We start from the raw sequence: 25,815 nt of genomic DNA, 5'->3' as shown, positions 1-25,815 counted from the left end.
TTTTAAATGATCTTTAATGATCCCATTTCTTCATTAAATACTCACTTTTCTCTTCCTACTCACATGCACCTTTATCTGAATTTGATCAATTTTTTTTCTAAATCTTCTTTCCAACTGACTTAACTTTTTGACAGTCACAGTAGCGTACACAGGATTTTATAAAGGGGGGGGGTTCAAGCTGAATGAAATGTTGACACCCTCCCCCCCCCCAAAAAAAAAAAAAAACTCTTCACCACAAATTCTATGTTTAGTACCTCCAAAAAAGGTCTTAACATTTTTTTAGGGGGGGGGGTTAATTCTTAGGGGGGTTCCGGGTATCAAAAAAATTTAAGGGGGGTTTGAACCCCTGTAACAGACCTGCCAACCTTTTCTGTGATAAAAAAAACTGTATTTTTCCCCAAAAAAGTGTATTTCATAATAAAATGCGTGGCGCACTCGCTCATCGCGGCACTCAAGCTGCATGCAAGCTAAAATGCGCACTGCTCTTGCAGATGAAAAAGAAAAACATTTAAACATGTGTATATCTAACCTGGTTTTAACAAAATGATTGATAAAAAAAAACAAGTTGCCTGAAATTACATTGATCTTATAGCCATATTTGTGTAAGTTTTATGAACTAGAGACATATAGAGATGATTTTTCTCAATAAATTACGATTTTGTATTAAATTTTTTTTTTTATACAAAAACATATTTTTTAAAGAAAAAACGTACTGCCGTATTTTAGTTGCAAAAACGTACTAAATACGCCATAAACGTACTGGTTGGCAGGTCAGCTGTAAGCGCCCCCTGCGTACGCCACTGGACAGTCATATCTCAGTGACATTTTTTTTAGATCCAGCTATCGGTTACTAAAAGGGCAAAAAATTTATCAAAAATTGACAAGAGCTTTACAAAAGGAGCCTTGTAGTTCTTCTTAATTTCCTTTTTTTTTCAAGTCATCCAAATACAATGTTTTAAACATTTTCATATATAGCTTAGGCGGATCCCAAACAATATATAAAGGGCGGAAAGAAGAGAAAAAAGGAAAAGATGGAAAGGAAGAGAAAATGGAGAAGACTGGAAAGTTGAAAAAAAATTATCTTATGCCCCTATTTACATGTACACAGTGGTGTATCATGGGGTTGAGGATGGGGGGAGGCAAGGGGGCATGGTGCAATACACAAACCTTGAAAGTTTGATCTGTTAAAAAACCTTTAAAAATCGTCAGTATGAAAGCTGGAAGGTGCAGAAATATTTCAATATTCCAAGATACATCACAGCATATAAATATATGTATATTCCAAAGAAAAATAGAAAATGAGATATGTTTTAACTGTACACTTTTATTTTAATATTCCCATAACAGTTGAATGTTTAATTGATAAATAGACGGTAACATAATTCTTATCCCAAGTGATAGATGAACCTAAACTCAAGACACATGATATTAAATTGATAAGATCAAGTAAAACTGAATTATACTTATTTATGCATAATTGTGCATTGCAAAGCAATATCGTGTTCCTTTAGAAATACATCAAACCATAATGAAATTGTACTTCATTTTATCTTTAATATAAGCAAAAGTACCAAAGGTATGCGTAACATGAATTTTAAAATCAGACTCTACTTTTATATTCAACATTTTATACCAATTAGTGATAGTGATAAATTGATACTGATATTTCATTTCCTTTGTATCAAGATAATCTATTCAAGACAGAAAAGGTAACTGAAATCTCGACACTTTATGTGTAAAAAAAAACACTGTATATTTTACACATAATGAATATGTAAAGCTTGTAAAAATTCATTGTTTTGTACGTAAATGTTTACTTTGCAACATGAAAATATTATTTTGCATGACTAAAAAAGAAGAATAAAATTTCAAATGATTCTAGGTCAACTGATGATTAAATTAATCTTCTGTACCTCAAATGGAATGTGTATTCAGTTCAAGAATTAATATGTTCTTTGATTTTGAAAAACCAAAACCAAAGAGAAAGAGAGGAAAATAAAACACTATAATATACGCCAATGTAAATGTGGGTGTAAATCAAAACATATCCATCTAGATATACATGTACAGAGCATTATAAATGGGAGGATATTGATCAATTTACACCATTTATCTCGAGTAGAGAATCATATTTCATATCGGTTATATGAACATAACAGAAATGAAGTCAACATCTATCTGTCATACATTTTAATTACGCTTAAAAAAAAAACCACACGCCACAATTACATGCAGATCGCAGGATAAGTACGTTTATGAACAAACAATGAACAATCATGATCGTTTATAAGTATTCACCTAAAAGGAAGGATTAGCAGAAATACTCCATGTAGTTCTAATCTATTTTCATATACTACTTAGCTTTTCACTAGTGGTAAATTTGGTAACCTTTTTTTCTTCCTTCCCTAAACCATATTGACTTCATTCACAATCTCAATCTGAATATAATATACTGACTTTTTTCTACTTTTTCTAAATTTTTACACACAGATTTTTAACATTTATAGAGCTTCCCATCTTCTATTCTAGAGTAAACAGATCCTCGAAACAGATCTCTCAAAGAAGAAAAAAATGGGGGGGGGCAGAATCAGCAAAGGTGATAACATGCTTGCCCATAAGCATAATTGCCTGAATTTTACAGTCTTATACAGAGAAAAAAAACATTGCATGTATCCATTATATCCACATCCTACATGTGCCATATAACTTGTAGATTTGAGAAATAAATTTGAGGGAAAGTGTTACTTAATTTGATATAGAGACAGAATATGTCATTACACAAAGACATTGTGAAGGAGGAATAGTTACTTTAAAAAGAAATGTTAAAAAAAATGAATCTGACAGAACTTTCATTATTTTTAACAGGACTATGTATTTATGAATCACGTAGGATCTCTAATCCACTTCCACTGATATGCAATGACTTTTTCCATGTAAAATTTTATTTTGTAATACCTGACTAATCACAAACAGACCTCTAATAAGTTTATACTGCAGTATGCTCAGGAAAGGTAAAGTTGTGGCGTTGTTTGGGGTTTTTATTCTTTCATCTTCAGCTTGAAAATAATTTGCCTTTTCTTCAGTAATAGGATATATTTACTTTGCAAAGTTCTACATGCAAGACATGCATAACAATAGATGCACTAATGGAAAAATTGCTGTTACTGCTCAATAGAAAGCTGTGCATGCACATAAATTCATTATAAATTCGATTTCTACGCATAAGGTAGTATGATTATCAGGGAGCAATTATAATGAAAGGTGATCAACGCATCTGATTCTTTCCTGGGTACATGTCCGTATCAATAATTGCTGTCATTATCTGTTTTATAAAGATGTAAAAATTTAAATGAATTCAATTTCTAACCATAAAGTAGTTTATGATGGAGTGATTACATGTAAAATCAAAGGGGATCGGCACATCTGATTCTCTCGTAAGTACATGTATGTATTCATAAATATTGCCAATTTACCATCATTATTTTAGGGGTGCTCAAGAAATTGTGGACCGACAGTGAGCTGCAGGCATGATATAGATATCTGTAATAAACATAAAAAATCATATTATCTATATCCAAAAAAAATTGTATAGTACTTTTTAAGTAATTTACTTCGTTTTTTCCTAGTATATCTGATGGTGGTAACTGGTAACTACAACTTGGCCTATCATAGAAAAACGAATGACATTTTTTCCACTCAAAAAGTCATGCAATCTACTATATTAGGATAATCTGATAAATCATAGAAATAGTTTATATTGTACTATCCACCACTATTCATTTTGTATTTAATGAAACCACAGGAAACTGTACATCAATTTCAAATAAGTGTGAATTACAGCACAGTTGTACATGAAATAAGATCTCTCACAGACTTCATTAACATTGTAAGAATCGCTGGATAAGCAATTGTCTCCATTTGATTTACAATATATAAGAATTAAAATATTGGTACAAGTAATTCTATACCATGTTATTGCTGAAATTTGTGAACTTTTTAAGAGGAAAAAAAAATAAATAAGTGTTAGACCTGTGAAATATGAAATAGGCATGTGTTTATACTGTATCTGGATAAGAATATAAGACTGCAATATCACAATTAATGTCAGATCTCTTCGATTAGACTGCCACATAAAACAATGAAAATCCTTTTACATGCTGGAATTCTTTCATTAAATAATTTTGTCCTATACTTATATAAATGTGACTAATTTATAGAAGATTATACATAAAAATATGCAGTGTATAAACAGAAGGGCTACACATACAATGAAATAGAAAAAAGAAAGGTTCAGGTATTTTCTTCATACTTCAACACAAAAACATTCTTTCAGGTAAAAAGAAAATTAACAAATACATACCTTTTTTTTCTAACCATATTGCAGATAAAAAACATTTCCAAAAACTTAAATCCATCAAATACAATAAATCTTCATGCCACTTGAAGACCAGGACAATCGCTTTTCATTCAACCACTAATTTTTTTTTCTTTCTATTACTTTCTATCATCATACTTAAAGATGTATGAATACGTGGTGTAAATTTGATCATACTATGTTGTACCTGTATGAAGGTATAAATTTAGAGAGAGATGATTAATTTAGAGTCACCTTACGGTGGTGTACATCTATTCTCTGCCATTTCCTTCAGGGTTAACAAATTCATCAGTAACAAAACTAACCAACCTCTCATCAAATTTGTGGTATGTATACAATGTTTTGTATTCCTTCATGAAAAAATTGTGAAGCTGTGTTACCCTTCTTAATCAAATTCTCACCAACTACCAAGAACTAACCCAATATATTTATGACCACACAATTGTACATTCATAACAAATAATATATACAATTAATGCTAGATACAGTTACCCGGATATGTAGTGGCATGAATCTATGTAATAGTATGGGAGGGAAGGGTAGCTGCAATACATAATTGGGTGAAATCAAGTTCGGTGTTGATCTTTTGGTGTTGGTGTTTGGCCAATCCTTAAATCAGCAAGGCACCAAACTCTTAAATGAAGCTGGTGCAGGGATGGATCTCATAGAGCTACCAATAAAGTGATTTGAATCATTTTTGATTGGATAACAGCGACAAAGGGCATTCTAACACCAACACTAACACCAAACTTCTCACTCCCTTTAGTCCGTTGTTTCAACCTCTTGTTTTATTTTGCTGAAATCAAAGTCTTCACCCGTGATTTTACGGTATATGTCCAGGATGTCATCACAGGTTGTCTCAAAGTGAGTAGTCGCATCGTAGGATTTGGTGACGAAAATCTGCAATGAACAAATACAAGAAACAAGAGGTCGACTGCTAGACTTTTGATTCAAGCACTTGATGGTTCAAGAGAAAAATTCAGGCGGTAGAATAAATTGGAAAATGTTGAAGCATTAAAAGATGTCGAAGTGTGCATTTATATCAGAGATATTTTTGCTTTAATCACCAAGAAATTGACAGAAATCGATGAAACAGCCAACTGAATTTGAAAATTGAAGATGCAAAAAAAGTAAATACGGCACAAGAGTTGAAAAAGTTGTGTGAAGAGATGGAATTGATGAAATTGTACCTGAGGGACAGGTTTAGCTGTCAGAATGGATGTAAAGCGGCTTTGACATTTTGATTAATGTTTAGGTAGCTGAATTTTTTAAAGGAATATATTTCAGTGAATATAATGACCTATGTGACCTCTGACCTTGATAATCCCTAAATAATCAGATCATTGTTAATGATTGTTAATAATCATGCGAAAAAATGTATGAAAATAATGTTTTTGCTTTTCAATTTGAATAGCTTGCAGAATGCCAATTTTGGGTGAAAATATTCATTTTGAATTTTCCAACAAATATCTACAAAAAAAAACAACTCTGAAACAGAATTTCCAATGTATTTTATATATTTCAGTGGTTTTTTTTTTAACTTTTGTATTATATTGGTTTTTTTTCAGTGAAGTTGGTCAGGGACCCTTTTGTGATCATAAACAGCATAAAAACCAATCCATAACGACCAGGAAAAGAGAAAAAATCATACATTTTGGGGGTTGAAAACACATGTTTTTTTAGCAATTTTAGGGTTGACATGCATACTGTTAACATTTGCACAATGTCAAAACAGTGTGCCTTATTATCCCCCAAAAATGGTTTCAAAAGACGAGCAGGATTTGAAAACAGGTCTGCTTGCGATGTGGTCAAAAAATTTTGTTGTGTAGTAGCGAAATTTGTCAACGTGGGGAGCAATTTGAGGCCCCCCCCCCCACCAGTTTAATAGTTTAAATAGGGTCAATAAATCTACCACCCAATTTTCAAAAGAAACTATGCATATCCTCAACCACCCAATATTGACCAGTAACCATTCTTGTCTTTGACTACAGTCCTAGGCCTTTATACTTTACCACCTTGTGTACAACACTGACTAAAATCATGTTTAATCTGCGAGCGAACCCGGGTTTAATTTGAAAAATTCCACTCCATGTTCATAAGAAATTATGCTTGTCCCTGACCTCAGACATCTAGTTAGTCCAAGGCCATGGCTTTCAGACCTTGTGCACAACACTGACCAAACTCATGTTTAAACTGCAGTTAAACCCAGGTTTAATGAGGAAAATACCATCCAATGTTCATAAGAAATTATGCTTGTCCCTGACCTCGGACATCTTGTTAGTCCAAGGCCATGGCTTTCAGACCTTGTGCACAACACTGACCAAACTCGTGTTTAATCTGCAGTTAAACCCAGGTTTAATGAGGAAAATACCATCCAATGTTCATACGAAATTATGCTTGTCCCTGACCTCAGACATCTTGTTAGTCCAAGGCCATGGCTTTCAGACCTTGTGCACAACACTGACCAAACTCGTGTTTAATCTGCAGGTAAACCCAGGTTTAATGAGGAAAATACCATCCAATGTTCATAAGAAATTATGCTTGTCCCTGACCTCAGACATCTTGTTAGTCCAAGGCCATGGCTTTCAGACCTTGTGCACAACACTGACCAAACTCGTGTTTAATCTGCAGGTAAACCCAGGTTTAATGAGGAAAATACCATCCAATGTTCATAAGAAATTATGCTTGTCCCTGACCTCAGACATCTTGTTAGTCCAAGGCCATGGCTTTCAGACCTTGTGCACAACACTGACCAAACTCGTGTTTAATCTGCAGTTAAACCCAGGTTTAATGAGGAAAATACCATCCAATGTTCAGACCTTGTGCACAACACTGACCAAACTCGTGTTTAATCTGCAGTTAAACCCAGGTTTAATGAGGAAAATACCATCCAATGTTCATAAGAAACTAGGCTAACCTGGCTCTGCTCTGCTGTTTCTTTAGGGCTCATCTGATCAACTATTGATATAAACTTCTCTGTGATAGGGCCAAGAAGTTTAATACCTGGTTCCAGTTCTGCTTCTGGATTAGAAGTCTCCACTGTGGTAGCTACGAGGGCAATATACCAATTTTCGGTTGCAACGTTGTGAGTTCTGGAGAGCATCAGTACATAGATGTCTGCAGAGGAACGATACAATTATACATTATGTCACTATAGGATATTCAATCTGAAAATGGGGAGGGGGCTTTTCTGGGGGTGCTTTTTATTTGTTGTTTTATTCTACATTTTTGCACTTATACCAACTTTTTACACCCAAGATTTTTTTTACAGATCAAACTGTGACATAATGAATTTTCATAGCTAAAGCTAAAAAAAAGTAAAATTCAAGCCCCTTTTTTTCAAACTTATTAACTTGTTCTGACATGGATATATTTATGTAAAAGAAAACATGTCAGCATGGGGGCATTGAGGGAAGCACATTTCACCACATATTGTGTAATATTTTCCATGCTGTTAAATGCTGGGGAAGCATTAACAGCATGTAATTGATTGTTAATTTAACAGCTTGCGAAAACGTTACTTGGGACCCTGTCAAAAATTATGTACACAAACAGCTCATATAGTAGCCCAGTCATTTAACCCCCACACCTTTTGTGATAAATCTGTAATCCAAACAGCTGGTGCCACGTCATTCCAAGAGTTTTTCTTCCAAGTCTTGCACAACTTTTTAGAATAAGTTTTGGACCCCCAAGTACACCGTTCTGAAATTATGCAAGTATATGTCAGACCCAAACTGCTAAAAAACATGAATCCATGCCTAAATTCAATGCAGATTGTATTTTTTTGTTAGATAAAAGTATCATCATTTCTACTTTTACTGACTAAACGTAATTCTTTCTGGTTTATGATCAGAATAATGTAAGCAAAGATTTCCATTGTAAAAAAAAAAGTCTAACGAGAAATGTGTGAGATATTAAAATACAAATTTTCTTTCTTTTTTTGTACATCTGAGCAGAATCCTACAAAATGTCTTTGAATAGAAAATTGGCAGTTTGGGGCATATTTAATTAATTAAAGCAATTTCTTTTATCATACGCATAAATCAGCATAATCAATTCATATAGAAAGAATATTATTTTGGAAAAATTAAGCAGATCACATCCCACTCTACCACTTTAATTTTTGTGGTGCTCATGTGATCAGGGGCTAAGACCTCTAATTATACATAATATGAATAGAATAAATACTATTGGGTAAGAATAAAATGATACATTTATCAAATTTAGCTAGAAACAGATTTTGCATTAGACTTTTACATGAAATCAGGTTTTGGGGAAAATTTGGGCTTGTCATGCACTAACATAATATTGCAAAATTTTGGAACCACGTACTTGGGCGTAAGTGGAGCGTTGTGGCCCAGTATATTAGTCTTCGGACTCTGAAACAGAGGGTCGTGGGTTCGAATCCCAGCCATGGCGAAATTTCCTTCAGCAAGAAACTGATCCACAGTGTGCTGCACTCAACCCAGGTGAGGTAAATGGGTACCGGTAGGAAGTAATTCCTTAAAAAGCTGTGTGCGCTATGAACGCCTAGCTTAGCCGGGTAATATAGGAGCGCCTTGAGCACCTAACAAGGTGGATATGTGTGCAATATACATGTAAATACCCTATCTTATACATGAATACTCTAAGCCCGAAGGGGGGTGATGGGTTGAACCGTATCTCCTCCCAGGATCCGCCACGCCCGGGCTTCAAAATCGCACCGCATGTCGGGCCTTCCACTCTTCACGGACATGCCACGCTCGCAGCCCATGACGACATCGCACAACGAAGTCGTCGTCCCATTCTTCCACCGAAAATCGACCGTAGACCTGCGTGTTGTAGCCCGACATTCAACCATTACAGACGACAGACGCGTCACGTGGGTCGTCTCGCTCCAAGGCCGCGTTCTGATTGGTCAGCCAGCACGGCCGGGTACGTGATATGATTTCGGTATTGGCGTGGGGCTCTTTCGATCGTGAAAAAGAGGAGTTTGATGTAAGTGTTTACTGATGTGAACAGTGCTTAACAAGAAGTAACGTGTACACTTACGGAGAGGTTGCTAAGCAAGAAGTAAGAAGACTTAAAAAGTAAGGTAATATTGCATTTTATTTTATTGAAAATATGGCAACCGCACATGACTGCATCAGTTATTCAATGTGCATTTATTAAGAAGTCAACTTCATTGAATTTGCACAGAACGTGAACGTGAAACTACGGCGAAGGCGAAGTCTGACTGAGGCGAAGTCCGACTGAGTGAACGTGAAATGAGATTTTGGCATTCTGTCACAACTGAAATGCACTTTCGCACCGGGCGATTTTCGCCAATTAATTTTGGCACAATATAATGATTTTATTCCCAAATGTCTAATCAATCCATAACCTGAATTTCAGCCACATCGAGCATCGGGAACGAGTGTATTTCGGCTTCGATCTCGACGCCTTTATTTGAATTCTCAGTTGGACTTCGCCTTCGCCGTAGTTGCGATATGGACTGAAGTTAGCGATCATAATAATGTGAACCTGCCTCGCGAAGGATGGGGCAGTTTGCGCCGCACCGCCTGTGTGTCCGCGCGGCAGGTTCACATCATTATGTCCAGTCCATATCGCAACTACGGTGAAGGCGAAGTCCGACTGAGAATTCAAACGGAGGCGTCGAGATCGAAGTTGAAATACACCCATTTTAGATGCTCAATTCTTTCTTTTTTCCCTTTTATTTATCCTTTCTTTACCTTTCACTTCTTCTTTCTTTTCTTTCGTCCTTCCTTTCCTTTATACTTCCTTATTATTTTCTTTCTTTAATCCTTTTTTTTTTTGTGATAAAGGGGACAAAAAAATAAAATAAATAAAAACAAATAAACTTGCGTCTTTTTAAAATGTTTTCTTCCTTCTTTACTTTTTGGGACCAATAGAAATAACAAGTGGAATGCCTCTGGCCGTCTCACCTGCATCACGCGATTCAATATAGCAGCAGTGCTGATTTTGAAAACTACTATAACTCGCACAAGATGTTCAGCGATACTTGGTTACTCTTATTTCCACGTTTTATGAACTAGACCAATACACTTATAGAGATATGATGGCAATTCAACAAATACCCCCAACGTGGCCAAAGTTCTTTGACCTTACATGACCTTTGACCTTGATCATGTGACCTGAAACTCGCACAGGATGTTCAGTGATACTTGATTAACCTTATGTATAAGTTTCATGAACTAGGTCCATATATTTTCTAAGTTATGATGACATTTCAAAAACTTAACCTTAGGTTAAGATTTTGATGTTGATTCCCCCAACATGGTCTAAGTTCATTGACCCTAAATGACCTTTGACCTTGGTCATGTGACATGAAACTCAGGCAGGATGTTCAGTAATACTTGATTAACCTTCTGGCCAAGTTTCATGAACTAGGTCCATATACTTTCTAAGTTATGCTGTCATTTCAAAAACTTAACCTCAGGTTAAGATTTGGTGTTGACGCCGCCGTCGCCGCCGCCGTCGGAAAAGCGGCGCCTATAGTCTCACTCTGCTATGCAGGTGAGACAAAAAACGGTTAAAAAAAAAAAAAAAAAGCGGGGGCGATAAAATGAATATCAGCTAATGCAATAAAATACGTTGAACAAGTAAATAAAAGGGTTAATGTAAATCCTCCAAAACCAAATACTTTTTAAACTTCCCTTTTTATAGTTAAAATGAGGGGCAATATTCTTAAACCCTACTTTAACTAAATATCATATTCGTCCAACTTCAATAGCATTTAAATTCTCTTATCTGTATTTCTTTTATTACCCAAAATCCTAAACTCTTTATCACTTTTTACTTTCTCACTATTACCTTTAATCAATCATATATTTTTTAAAACAAATTACAACTTCAAATAAAAACCTAACTTTCACATTCCTTTCAAACCACAACCACAACCTTCCAAAATGTTCTCTTAAAAAATTCAAATGTTTATTTCTTTCCCTATCTTGAATAAACCTGTCAATCTACAACAAATTCTATTTAACTTAATCACACCCCCAAAACCCGTGGAATTTCCACGGGCTCTGCAAGTATTATTATTATTATTATTATTACAAACTTAGGGTCAAAAATTGCATGAGACTCTGACCCAACAAACCTTTCGTGTTACAGACTTATCACAAACAATATTGATAGGGGTCTTATAGCCGGCCGCCCCCCCCCCCCCCCCAGCTTTTTAGGGTTAAGGGTTTAGTAAAAATACTTGAATACTGGATAAAGCCTTGTAAGAAAAAAGAAAAAACAATACCTGAATGTCGGCCAACTTGGTTCTTTGGGATGATGATTTGCCCTGAACTCACTCCTTGTATATCACTGATGCTATGGTTGAGCAGACAAATGGCTCTCACCACTTGGCCCTTCTTCTCAACCCTGTCAAGGAAATAGGAAGGGTCACCTATCACCATCTTACATTTAGCCATTTCACCTTGAGATTTGACGCCAACAACTTTACCCTCCTCCATCACGATCTCCTGTATTGGTTTGTCCAACATGTATGTACCTCCATAGATGGCTGAAAGTCTATTTAACAGAATTCAGAAAAAACAACAAATATAGCAAATGATGATTTAGATTTTCTTGTTACCAATGACAAATTATGAAAAAAGTGGTTACATCAACTTGCTCCAAGACTACATCCAAAACATGGTAAACTGTAAACATAAAAAAAAAAGGAAATAAAAAATGGTCTCATTTGGTGTTTAATTGCCCGAGGTAGTCCTCCCAAATAATTCCAATTTGGCATAAAAGAGTTTTTTGTGACTTTAAGAAATGACTAGAGCACCACTGACAAAGTGAAGCCATTCACTGTATTGGTATTCAGACTGTGTACTTTCAGATACAAAGATATGGTCTCGGAATGCATTCCATAAACTTCTTTAAAATCCTAGAGGCACAGTTTACAGATGACTATTTCAATAACCAAATTTTCTTTGACCATGAAAATATACACGTCCTTCAATAATGCAGCAAATTTGAAATGCTGAAAAATTTGGTTTTGAAAAGTGATTGTGCAGGACCCAGGGGCAGAACCACAGATGTTACGACCAAGTCACCATGCAATCAAAATGGTGATTCCATTTACCTTTACTTCATAGGGAAAAGTGTGCACTGGTTTACCTTGGGATTTGGAACACACAGATTCGCGATTAATCACTTAGTTGAAAAAAAACAATTCTGATTGGTTCCTGCTCAGTCTACGGTGCAAAGTGCGCACGTAACAACGATCTTCATAGGCCATTTTATTTAGCAATTAATTGCTAACCTTTGTGTTACGGTGCCCCAGCTTGGATGAACAAATATTGGGCGCTGAAAGAGGCAGCTACAAGCTCATGGCCTTGAATTCCCCCCTCAATTGGCCTCAATGCCCATTTCACTGGCCTTGAAAACTTTGCCCATTTGAGCTGTAACATCAAAACGTAGTTTTTGAAAAGTGGCCTTGCCTAAAAAGTATTGGAATCAAGGCTCAGGGGGCCATTTCATAAAGCAGTTCGTAAGTTATTAGTGACTATTAAAAGACTGGTGATCCTTTAAATCCATTAAATATTCATTGGTGATTATGTAGCGCATAAGATAGGTTCACCAGTTGTTCTTTTAAAAGTTGCTTTTAACCTAAGAACAGCTTTTTGGAACACCCACAAGGGCTATAATTATAGCGCGCCTTGGAACAGATCATGTTTAAATAGATGGTTCTGTGCAAATGTCCATTTAATGTAAATTATCTGTAATAATACTCACCTGGCAAAACCCTGAGGGAGTTCTCCCAATCCATATAGAGGATATATATATGGAGATTTGCCATATCTAGCAAGAGAATCAATATACAACTTGATTCTCAATATTGTGTCCTTGCAAGGCCGATCAACGTATCTATTGACAAAGGCAAAAAAAAAAAAGTTATCTCTTAACAGTATGAAACATTCAATTTTCAGCATTATTCTGACAATATGTGTAAGACCAACATTCCATGAATTGTATTTATCTTTATAAGATTACTGGGGCGATCCATAACCAATTATCAACTATTTTCACAATCCTACATCGGACCAACTTCAAATTTCTTTAAATTTGCAACAAATGTTCCCAAACATGTTTAATGGAATATATGTAAAATCCTGAAGTATTTTGCGCCAAAGCAAATTTTTTACTAAGAGACAGAGTTATGCGTAGCAAGGAATGTGCATTCCAGCAAAGGAGGAGAAACAATTTCCTGCTTCCACAGTGACATGAACATTTCCTATACAAAGTAATGCGACTTTGATGGGTTCCCATAATTGAGACTGATCAGGGCAGCATTTCATGAAAGGACTTGTGGAACGTTTTATCCGATGTTTCCGTAGTTAAAGTTGAAGTTCACCCTGAAGAAAAGTTTGTTGCAAAAATAGCTGAAAAAATAGTCACAAATATTGGTGAAGATTTAAAGAAAATCCACCAAAGATCAGGAAAGTTATTGGAAGTTTAAGTTTTGGATTTTTGCGTCGTCATAAATAGGGACAGTGATTTTCCACGATCGTGGAAAACGGACGGAAATCACGGAAAGGGCATTTTGAAACGTAAAGTGGCATTTCAAACGGAAAATCACGGAAAACATATTTTTCCTCAAAATACACAGAACAACAACAGAAATTACTCAAAATCTCAACAAAATATGAATATTAAATGGCCACAAAACCCCGGAAAACACGATCTCACTTCGCTACAATCATGACAATTCACACGTCGTGACTGCACTCGACTTCATCACACTCGATCGAACCACTCTCCGCCCGTACCCGGCGCCGGAACGGGCGGGGTTTGTATTGGGCTTATCGAAAACATTCACATGCACACACTTGATTTCAACAACACGGTCGTGTGTTGCTGCCCTCTACGTTCGAAGATGTAAGAGCACGATATCGGGGTCTTGAAATCCAAAATGGCGGATAGGCGAAACTCGTTGACTGCTGGAAACGATGTAAAAAAAAAAAAAAACTATCGATAAAATTCATTTAACCGTAAAATAATGCTATTAATTCGTAAGGTGAGGATGTATTTATGTTAAATGTTTGTCAAAATATTTTGTGTACCCGCATAGATCCAATTAGAACGGAATCTATCGCATTGCTGGTACAGTGGCAGATACAAATTTTGACCAGCGCGAGTGTGATATACTGATATTGCTATTCAATGGGTAAACGGAATTCCCCTTTTTTTATGTACACAAAGTCTATGGGGAAACGGAATTTGAGATTTTCTGAAACGGAAAAGGCAATTTTTTTAAACGGAAAATCACTGTCCCTACATAAACGAGCAGTTGCCCCATATGTTATGTAATATTAACTGTAAATTTCAATTTTTTAATAGTTCCTGATGGCTTTAGTTTTGTTTTCTTTTCAGGAACGGGTGTGAAAAGATTTATCTATTGATATACTGACAGTACAGTAAAAACCATAAGTTTTCAATTTTCTGAGAAAATTACATTTCATTGATTTTTTACCATATGTAAGAAAGCTGCCCGCATATGATGTCACAAATCAAATAATTATAATTTTAATAACTTTTTTATTAAGTAGAAGAAATAACAAGTTGTCGCACGATGCATCAAACATAGTTGGAAAGCGACGTTTCTTCCGCAAGCTGCTAGACTTCGTCAAGCAATGAGCAAAGACGCTGCTGCACACGGGTTATTTAGCGTCGGCGAGGGGCCGGCATGCCCGGCTGCACGCTATTGTCTGGCTCCAATCGGGTGTGAGAAGCGCTGTGATTGGCCGAAGCCGCCGGCCAATCAGCGTCTGTGCTGGTGCTTGGCGCCCGCTTGTCCTCATGCTGTGATTGGCCAATGCTGCCGGCTAATCAGCGTCTGCGCTGGTGTCAGGTACCCGCTGGTGTGGGCGCCGCACGCTGTGAACGGTGGATGCTGTATGTCGTCGGAAGGTAGGTAACCATTCATCAGGGATCTCAATGCCGCTGTCCCTGGTGATATTGCTCGGGTGCAAACGGATCTGAATCGCTTCCTTTATGCGCCGCGTATACCAATGCTTATCACTAGCGATGCAGCTGACCTCATTTTTCAGTTTTTTTTATATTATTTTTTTATTCTTTGATGGATTTTTATCAACCCTTCGCCACTATTTTTTTCTCTGCCATTTTTACAATAAATTTTTTGTCAGGGTGAACTTCCCCTTTAACAGTGTTTCTAGGCCAATCAAAATCTAGGAAAGTTGTCAAAATATTGATGAAATTGCTCCCCTGAACTACATGTATCATCATGATGGAAAGCCAGCATTTCTGTTCAAAGCGATTTCCTAAACATTATTCTTGCATGCACCATTATCATGAAATCGGTGTGCTTCTCTTAGCTTCCACATTGGCGTGTACCTTTCCTATACACAGTAATACGATTTTGATGGATTCCTATTTGTGAGATTGATCAGATCAATCACAACTCTTTGTAAGACAGGTCTTGGTGTGACATTTTATAGAAACAAAGCTTTGTAAGAGCTTTCACAATTGACCGTGCCATAATTTGGTCACAATATACGTCGCACAGAATTGCAACGGTTACAAGCAGTCGCACAACCAATTGTGAAAGAGGATTTACATGTTGTGCACAAAATCAATCACATGAGAAAAAAAAAATTTGTGTGTGCCAGGCTCCAAATATAATCGGTGAGCTGCAGTAATCATTTGTACAAAATATGTTGTAAAAAGTATATCTGCACAACTTTAGGAAGCACACTTTGATTTCATTGATGCAACCATGTGATGCATACAAATACCCTTAACATTCATGTTTTTGTATGTCTGTACAACATATCTGAATTATAGACATATATCATACAACCTTTTAGAATCATGAGTTCCTCATTGTAAACTGGAAAAACAAAACATCAAAATTACTTACTCGTCTTCACGGTGGAGAGCCATCGCATGTCCTACAAAACCTTGTGTGTTTTGATCCAAACCAAACTTTTGATATAGCTCATTCATAGTGGTTTTATTCGGATCTACTCCTTTAAAGGTACTGGGGTTTTCCTCTTCAAAGTTAACCACATAGTTGAGAAAATTCTTGAACCGGCGTTTTTCAAAGATTCCCATCAGGGCTGTAATAGTAATTCCAATGCAAAAGATCTTAAAAGGTGCAACTGAAGTGAATGATTAGTTGTTCTGGAGCAGAAAGCAAAAATATTTGCAATCAAACCAAAATATCTGATGCAACTTGAATTTTAAACAATCACAGGCTATTTGATTCTTTTCGTGTATAATGTAAATGGGCCCTGAGAACTGTATCTCTTCATGCTAACTAGGCTGAAGGAGGGGACAAGAGCCCCCCCCCCCCCTCGTGTTACGCAATACTCTCACCACAATGTTTTTTCACTTGTTTCCTTCTAGTCTCAGGCATCTTATGAGACCAAATAAGCAATGCTCGGGTAGGCAGTTCTGAAGACAAGCATAATTTTGTATGTTGCACCAAAATAGCTAAAAAAACGTGATGACAAATTATGTTTACAGCCAAACATCAAAATAGTGCTACTTGTCCTATGATAGCGGCTTTCTGCCATTCCCCCATTGCTTTGAATGTGGTGAACAGAGAGGATTGGTCGAGACAAGATGCTGGCCGGTTCCTTGTGGGAAAGACGGGGCTCTAACCTTTTACAGGGGGCCTAAGGAACATGAGCAGATGAAATAATCCAGAGAAAGTGGACAATACACATTGCTGGGTCTCACTATTGAGTTGCCTCAATAGAAATCTCATTTCATTTGATTCTGTATCAGTTTGCCAGATTTGCCATCAAAGACAGAGCCGCCAACCTGAACAAGATCATTTTGTATTTTGGTGAGGAAATCAGTATTTTCAAAGAAAAACCACAGGACAACACATAAAACTGAAACTTAAGAAATCAGTGTTTTGCATGAAACCATTAGCGTTCTTCTCATTTTTCAGTACGAAACACGGAAAATCTGTACTACTTGTCAGCTCTGCAAAGACTAACCAGAACAGATTTGTATTTCTCGTATTAAGGGAAAGAAAGAAAAATACGGGACCAGAGGGTGTTTCATGAAACTGTTTGTAAATAACACATGACCTTAAGGCTGTAACATCATTCCATGCAAGGCTTGCATTTGACTTTGTTTTCAGAAAAAGAAAATGCAAAAAAAATAACAATAACTTGGACTCTCCACAAGGTACAATTACACACATATTCCATTCTCACATGTTTTATGTGCATGATATCTGAGAAATGATTGTGGAAGAAAAGTGGGAAATGGCCAAAAAATGAGAGAGAAATTCTGAGATTGTTACCACAACTGGTATTTATCTTTAAACTACACATGGCAATTTGTGATAATCTGTGTCATAATAATAGATCAGGCTTCAGTCTAATTTCATTTGTTTCACATTTGGTGAAAGTACACTTTGTCAGATATGCAATTACATGTATGATGGCTAAATAACAATCATGAGTTCAAAGCCTTTCTCTCAAATCATCGCTATCTGCGATTACTCATGTTTCATATATGTTAGAAATATGAAATCGAAATAGTACTTACATGATGATAATGCCTCCTTTTCATTGGCTGGAACCTTGTAGATCTTTCCCCCTTTGTACACATAACTGCCTTCTATCTGCTTAAACTCTAGATAACGGGTAACTCCAGAATGAATTAACAACTTCACCAGCTGACCTATGAAGAGAGATAAAAATTTGAAAATAAAATGCGTTTTCCGTTATGAAAATTTTCTAGGAAAAGATCAAACATGCAAGATTTTTCCCTTGTTCTACGCTTATTAAAGTTTGTCATAGTGGAGTACCATAATCCGATCACAATTATTTTGTTTCCATCGCCAATGGAACAAGTGACAGCATAACTCATGCTAATAAATTCTTTCTGAGAATGAGAGCATTCTTTTCATTTTTAGTTTTCTCACAGGTTGCTAATAACCATTATACAGAAAAAAATATGAATTTATAAATATATATTGTGGAGCGTTGTGGCCCAGTGGAATTGTCTTCTGACTTTGAAACAGAGGGTTGTGGGTTTGAATCCCAGTCATGGCGTAATTTCCTTAGGTAAGAAATTTATCCACATTGTGCTGCACTCAACCAAGGTGAGGTGAATGGGTACCCGACAGGATTATTCCTTGAATGCATGAGCACTGAAAGGCAGCTCGAGCTAAAGCCGAGGTAATAATAATAATAACAACGCGCCTCGGAATAGAATTTTTCTATATAGATGGCGCTATACAAATGCCTATTATTATTAACAGTAAAACAAACCAAAAATTAAATGTTTAATTTTACATTTCATTCCTGATAAAAATTATTGATAAAACAAGACCATTTTCTGTCTTAGTCAGAATCAGTTTTGCTCAATAGTCTGCTTTTGCTTTTTCTGTTTCAAAAAAAGAAAAACAAATTATCCAACAGTACCTAGATTAACACTCCTATGATCCAAATATGAAGTTGATACGTCAAAGGATTCTTTGACAGAGATCCCCAAAACAAGAGTTTTAAGGAAAATAATGACCTCTGTGACCTTGAAACTTTGACTTTCATACCCTAAAAACTAATCAGGTCATTGTCACACCTATTATAGGCATACATAATCCACATACATGTATGTAGCCAATCTGCTGAAAGGTTCTTGAGTTATCTCCAGAACAAAAAACAGGACGGATGGACAGACAGACCACCGAGAAACGCAATGCCTCCGGCACCACCTACGTACAGTGGGTAGAGGCATGAAAATGAAAAGCTATTGTAGATCTTTCCTGGTATAAGGTTACCAAAAGATCCTTCCCTACAGCCAGGACATTCACAGACTTTGTCTTCCCCTTTTAGAAAATTGTCTCCCAAAGAAAAACTAGGCTCCAAAACTCTAACCACTCATTTTCAGAGCATAGTCTCCAAGAGGGAGGAATTTTGGTGCTCTAAAGAAACAGTCATGAACCAGAAATCATCATGGGCTGTGTGTGAACCTTAGCCTAAACCATTCATCTATTTCTGATACATAAACTTAAATAGGAAATATGTAGCGACAAAAGAAAAATACTTATATAGTCAATCTCAAAAATGAGAGCTGATCAGCTGAAGGCAAATCTTCTGAATAAAACAAGAGAGAATAAAACCATTATAATACCAGTACTTATAATTTAATCTAAATCAAACTATATCAAGTGCAGCCCCTCTGGCAGTCTCGCCTGCATTACGCGATTCAATATGGCAGCAGTGTTGACTTTAGAAACAACTATCAAATAATTATTCACAAAAACATCTTATAATAATATAATACTATGTTCACTGACCCTAAATAACATTTTACCAAGTGATCATGTGACCTATAAAGACTTGAGCAAGATGATCAGTGATACTTGATTAGCTCTGGGCAATTCCAAGCAAAAGTGGACATTTTCCAAAAATTTATATTGGCTCTTTTTCAAATCTGGATCAAATTTTTCTATCAAAACTCATATGGGATTTCATAAATACAAAAGGGGAACATAATTAGCCACAAATTTGTTTTCTTATGCATCTCCTTAAAGGAGAATCCAAACTATACAAAAAATTATATACATGGGACTACATATATTGTATTTTACTTAATTTCAATTTAACAGAAAACTATTGCTTGTTTTGTAAAATTTTCTTTTGGATAATCTGAAGGTCATCATTTTACATCATATCAAAGGTAAATTTTAAAATATAAGTTCATTTTATGTTGCCTGTGTGTGAATATTTCAGATGTCACTCCGTAACCGTCACTCCGTAACCCGGTATGGGTTTATGTTAAGTTGTAATTAATGAAAAAATACACAAATTTTTTAATGTAATGCAGCATATTAAAGCTAGAACAACATAGAATCCAATCAATAACTCAACATTGTGATAGCCATTTAAAGTTCACAGAGTTTGAGCAATATGATTTCTCCTCAAATATGCATGTCCATTTTACGTCACTCCGTAACCATGTTTATGAATATTCATATCTCATTAAAATCAGTGGATCAAAATAACAAATGTTATTATTTTGAAAAGTGGGTTTCAGCAACTACTGTCAGGTACCATTTCTTTGCAAATAACTATTTTAATATGTGTGATATCTTTGTTTGAATGCTAAAAACCTGTTTCTGAATGTCACTCCGTAACCGTGGAACTGCCCCTCTATATCCACATTTCATGAACAATATCCATAAACTTTCAAATTTATAATGGCAATTCAAATATTACCCCAACATGTTCAAAGTTCATTGACTTAAAATGACCTTTGACCTTAGTCATGTGACATGAAACTCGCACGGGATGTTCAGTGATACTGAATTACTTTTAAGTCCCAGTTTTATGAACTATACACAACAAAAAAAGTTTGTCCCCCCTTGAACAAACATCAATAATTTCCAAACCAATGCAAGTTTTTAATATATTTTTACATGAGCCTGTAGGTAATTTAATAAGCTACCCTCTGAGTAAATGTTATGGAAGTATTCTACGTCATGCTTCAGTGAGCACTGTCAGAAGGCAAAAATGTCACTTTTCAAAAGTCACAAGCCAAATATCATGACTTTGATTCCATTTTATTGGAACCAATTCCACATTCTCATCACGAAAAAATAGTCAGAAGGCTTGTAAAATGTACTTTCTAAAAGACGATACAACTTTTGTGGCTAAATTTCACGGTTGAATAAACACAAGTCCAAATTTGCTATAATTGGATTTTTTACACATTTCTATTAAAAAAATTATCGAATATGATGACAGTTATTTTTGGGAAGACTCAGAGTATCTTCAACAATATTCATCGTTTCACGGTTCAATGAACATTTATTGAAAACAAAAAATACAATTTTCAAATATTATAGGCAAGTATCATTTCATTTTGGTAACTGAAAATGATCTTTTCTCAACTTTTTCGTTATGTTCATGACCAATTAACATGCTTCAATGATTAAAAGGCGTTTTATTAAACATTCACGCTTGAATGAACATGTGATTAGCTCTTTTTTACGTTATTGGAAAATATGCAATTTGTAACTATGGATATCTGTCACAAACCTCCTTGCATAGTTCATTTTATTTGATTTTTATGAAAATCCCGATGTTTAATGCATCAGTGAGCACACAATATTCAATAATTATGCAAAGGAGAAGAAAGTTCAAGGCCTTGGCCCCACTCTGTGCCGTATCGAATGGTTATTTTGGTGTGCGTGCCTTTTGGATAGTGTTACTCTGAAGTCATGTGCGAAGTTTCATGAAATAAAAGTTGGCAGAAGTAACAAAAACCGTCCATGAAACAAACACTCATTTCACATTTGTTAAAATTTTGACTTCCTCTCTCATAGACATTGTGTACATTATGGGTGAATATGTTTATAAAGAATAAGTAATCCCTTATTCAATATGGTGGAACTTTTTTTCAAGGCTGTCTTTGGCAATGTCATTTGGCAGTAATGTTTATCAACCTGTGGGCAGAATTCTGTGCAAAAATGAAATCGTACTGTTTATTTATGGATGAGTGAGCACGCATCAAAGTGGGAAAAGGGGTATTTTCAATGTCACAGACTCATTTTTTGGGTATTAAAGTGAATTAAAGGGTATTAAAGTGAATTGGGGGCAAATTCGGTTTCAAATGTGACTTTTAATAATTGCTGTTATGTTTATCATCCATCATTTCTATCACCACACACCTTCCAAACTTTTAACATTTTCATGGTTGAGCGAGCACATTCAAAAACTTAGGAATGAATACTCTTTATACTGCATAAATGTATTCCTTTTCCTAAAAATTTCTCAGGATCAGTTTAATTTATGGACAAATCAGTGGTGGATCCAGAATTTTAAAATGGGGGAGGAGCCTATAATCGGGGGAGCCACCAACATTTTCAAATTTTAAAATGATATAACAAGTTGTAGAGGATACTACCATAAACCCCTATGATGATACGTCACAATACAGGGGCTGCGGAATGGTTTTCAAAGTGGGGGGGGGCTGACCATGCAAAAAATCACAATCGTATGGTCATTTATACATTTTTGTACATGCTTTTGGAACAAAAGTGGAGGGGGTGAACCCCCCCCCCCCCCCAGCTTCCGCGGCCCCTGCAATACATTGTGCTCACTCAACCATAAATATACGATATCAAAATTGTGTGTGGCGTGGCTAAATAATGGATAGTAAAACAGCATTAACACCATAAAATTCACCTAAAAACAAATTTTGCCCAACTTTGTATTTGCACAATCTGATAAACGACTCTTGTGACTTTCAAAAATGGTCATTTTTAATTCAATCTTTATTTACTCATGCATGACCCAACCGATCAATCTCATTTTTCCCCAGGAGTTGCTTGATATCATTATTCAAAATAATTCCGTTCAAAAGTTACGGCAATTTGATTTAGGGGGGACTTACTTTTTTTGTTGAGTATAGATCCATAAACTTTCAAAGTTACAATGGTAATTCAACAAATACCCCTAACATGGCCAAAGTTCATTGACCTTCAATGTCCTTTGACCTTGGTCATGTGACCTGAAACTTGGTTAGGATGTTAAGTAATACTTCATTACCCTTACGTCAAATTTTCATGAACTAGGTCCGGATACTTTTTAAAAGTTATGATGACATTTCAAAAACTTAGCCTAAGGTTAAGATTTCAATGTTGATTCCCCCAACATGGTCTCAGTACATTGACCCTAAATGATCCTTGACCTTGGTCATGTGACGTGAAACTAGAGCGGAATGTTCGGTAATACTTGATTACCCTTATGTCCAAATTTCATGAACTAGGTCCATATACTTTCTAAGTTATGATGACATTTCAAAAACTTAACCTTACGTTAAATATTTCAATGTTGACGCAACCGCCATCACCTCCATCAGAAAAGCAGTGCAGAAAATAGTCTCGCTCTGCTATGCAGGTGAGACAAAAATTATTAGGCTTTATTTCAAAGCTTTGCTCAATTTCATATAAAACCCTCATGAAAATAAAGAGGTTTTATATCACACCGTCACTAACTTTAAAAATCTTAAAAGGTTTCTTTACTTTATATTCAACATGCAATTTCAAATAAATATTCAATTTTATGCTGATTGATATTTGCCTTATTATTTGAAACAGCTCACTATCCCAGTGTTGTATATTATCTCTTACCTGAAGCCATCAAGATTTTGGGGATTAGATCAACATTCCAGTCTCTGTGTCTACCATATTTTTCTCCTGGTTTGGGCAGGCCAAATTTGGTAAACAGCTACATGTATAAAGCACACACAAAAATATGATGAAATATATTTGCAATATACTTAAGTAATTAAACAAGCATTCAAACACCCCCCCCCCCCCCCATGTGTAATCAGGGGTCTGTTTGGTTATTTTTTTTTCAGATGTATCAATCCAATATGATGATTTATATTAATTTACTTTGAAACCATGGAATAAAAATGAATTCTACTGATATTTTGTTAATACCTCGCAGGAAGTACATGTACATTGTGAATGTCATGAAATCCTAAAAATCGCTCAGTCATATTACAAAAAAAGGACAAGACAAAAAAAGTGACTGATTCATTTTTTGATCTTTTCAAATCAAAAAGTATTCATCAAGTTTATTGCCTGGAAAACATGACTAAGATATTGCAAGTCTCACAAAAATATATTGGAATTCGGTAAGCAATTTGAAGTATTTTAGGGGATGGAAAAACTCTGGTCAGTTGCATTACACTTTGTCCAGGAACAATTATACATCACTATCAATTCTATGGTATATATTCCAAACTTGGGTTTAATTCAAACGCTGATTTGAAACTGTGGTTTAACTATGGATTGCCAATCACGGTACAAAGTAACGGTTAAATGTCACCAGCTCGTGTGACACTCAAGTCAACTCTCAGCTCTGTCTGGGGATGACAAACAGTTTCCTTAACCATTAAAGAATGAAGAAGTTTACCACAGTAAACATACAATGTAAAAACAATTTTGACACTTTTTGCTTCCCCTTATTTTTAGCCAGAGTTAGACCATGGTTTAAGTTAAATTGGACTTCAAAATACAGGCTTGTGAATGGGAAAATTTACAACTGATTACCTCTGGCAGGGGTGTCATAGATGCACTGGCTCCTCCGTAGTATTTTTGTCTATCCATGTGCAGTACCTTCTTGCCACTTACAGCCAACATACCACTCAGCACACATTCCTAGATGATATACAGATAATTAATTACAATGAGAAAAATATAGAGTCTACGGATGTATTACAATTTGAAAGGAGGATTGAATTTTGTTGCCGTTATGCAGAATTTGATTATAGGGTTCCTACCCCACACCGCCCCAATTTTACAGACGTCATTGTTTATCACCAGGAGGTGGACATAGAGGAAAAGAAGATCCTGCGTCCAGGACTGAACCTTATGTAACCTTTATGTATATGTATATTATATTTCAAGTACGATATGCAGAAAAAATACTTTGGTCTATGACTGAGAAAATATACCATAAAACCAGTTATTTTCAGTATGTATGATTTCGTGTACATATTTTATTGATCAATTTGATACCTACAAATACATTCTTGAATGCTAACAGTTGACAATTTTGCCTCCACTATTACCAGATACTATTATAGGCCTACATAACTATTGAGGTTTGACTTTTAAAGGGGAATCCAACCTTGGTCCCAAAATGATGTGTTGGAAAAAAGAAAATTAAGAAAAACAGAATGGTGAAACTTTGAAAGAAATCAGACAAACAAATAAGCAAGTTATGGCTGCTTTAAAATAGAGATCTAGGGACAGTGATTTTCCCTTTCTAAAAATTGCCTTTTCCGTTTCAGAAAAATCTTAAATTCCGTTTCAGCATGTCTGAAAACGGAAATTCCGTTTCCCCATAGACTTTGTGTACATGAAAAAGTGACAATTCCGTTTACATAGAAAATCAATACATCCTCACCCTTCACATTATTAGCATTATGTTATGGTTAAATGAGATTTTATCGCTGATTTGGGGACTTTTTGGATGACTTTTACCTATCCACCATTTTGGATTTGATGAATACCGCGATCATGATATTATGACTGAATGCATGGGGCAGCAACACACGGCCATGTTTCTGCCTTAAATGCGGACGTGAGTGTAAGCTAATTTTGAAATTGAAGACCCCTTTTTTTTCAAGAAAAAATATGTTTTCTGTGATTTTCCATTTGAAAAGTCACTTTCCGTTTCAAAAGTCCAATTCCGTGAATTCTGTTCGTTTGCGTCTGTAATGTTGGCGAAGAACAAAAAGAAACATGATGGCGGCGTAAACATTCGTGCAAGTTTTCCCCGTCTTTTCATATTTTTCTCGTTTTTTTAAATGAATTCTTGTTTAAAAATGAAATATGAAATCAATATCGTAGAAATGTCCGAAATGAAGTTGTATCCCATTTACATGATTTAGGGCTAGATCTTTTAGAAGTAGAAATCTCAGGGGCG

At 35.7% G+C, this 25,815-nt stretch overlaps 1 protein-coding gene across 1 annotated transcript; it reads right to left on the bottom strand.

Moving 5' to 3' along the window:
* Nucleotides 1-1,304: 1,304 nt before the first annotated feature.
* LOC129257979 (rab GDP dissociation inhibitor beta-like) lies at nt 1,305-25,378 on the bottom strand. Its single transcript, XM_054896430.2, has 8 exons — nt 24,435-25,378; nt 23,505-23,601; nt 17,909-18,043; nt 16,260-16,458; nt 13,115-13,246; nt 11,628-11,899; nt 7,293-7,492; nt 1,305-5,275 (listed from the first exon to the last, which is right to left on the bottom strand). Exons 1-8 carry the CDS (start codon nt 24,522-24,524, stop codon nt 5,138-5,140), a joined length of 1,263 nt encoding a protein of 420 aa, XP_054752405.2. The 5' UTR covers nt 24,525-25,378; the 3' UTR covers nt 1,305-5,137.
* Nucleotides 25,379-25,815: the final 437 nt, after the last annotated feature.

Source organism: Lytechinus pictus, chromosome 3, assembly GCF_037042905.1.
Source record: "Lytechinus pictus isolate F3 Inbred chromosome 3, Lp3.0, whole genome shotgun sequence".
Classification (NCBI taxonomy): domain Eukaryota; kingdom Metazoa; phylum Echinodermata; class Echinoidea; order Temnopleuroida; family Toxopneustidae; genus Lytechinus; species Lytechinus pictus.
Note: the sequence above shows the minus strand (reverse complement) of the source record. Positions and strands in the feature narration are given on the sequence as shown.

Coding starts and splice junctions, on each gene's coding strand:
- LOC129257979 (XM_054896430.2), bottom strand. CDS start 24,524: ATGTTGGCTGTAAGTGGCAAGAAGGTACTGCACATGGATAGACAAAAA. Junction 16,459..17,908: donor AAAGGAGGCATTATCATCAT/GTAAGTACTATT, acceptor TTACTATTACAG/CCCTGATGGGAATCTTTGAA. Junction 13,247..16,259: donor GCTCTCCACCGTGAAGACGA/GTAAGTAATTTT, acceptor CTTTGTCAATAG/ATACGTTGATCGGCCTTGCA.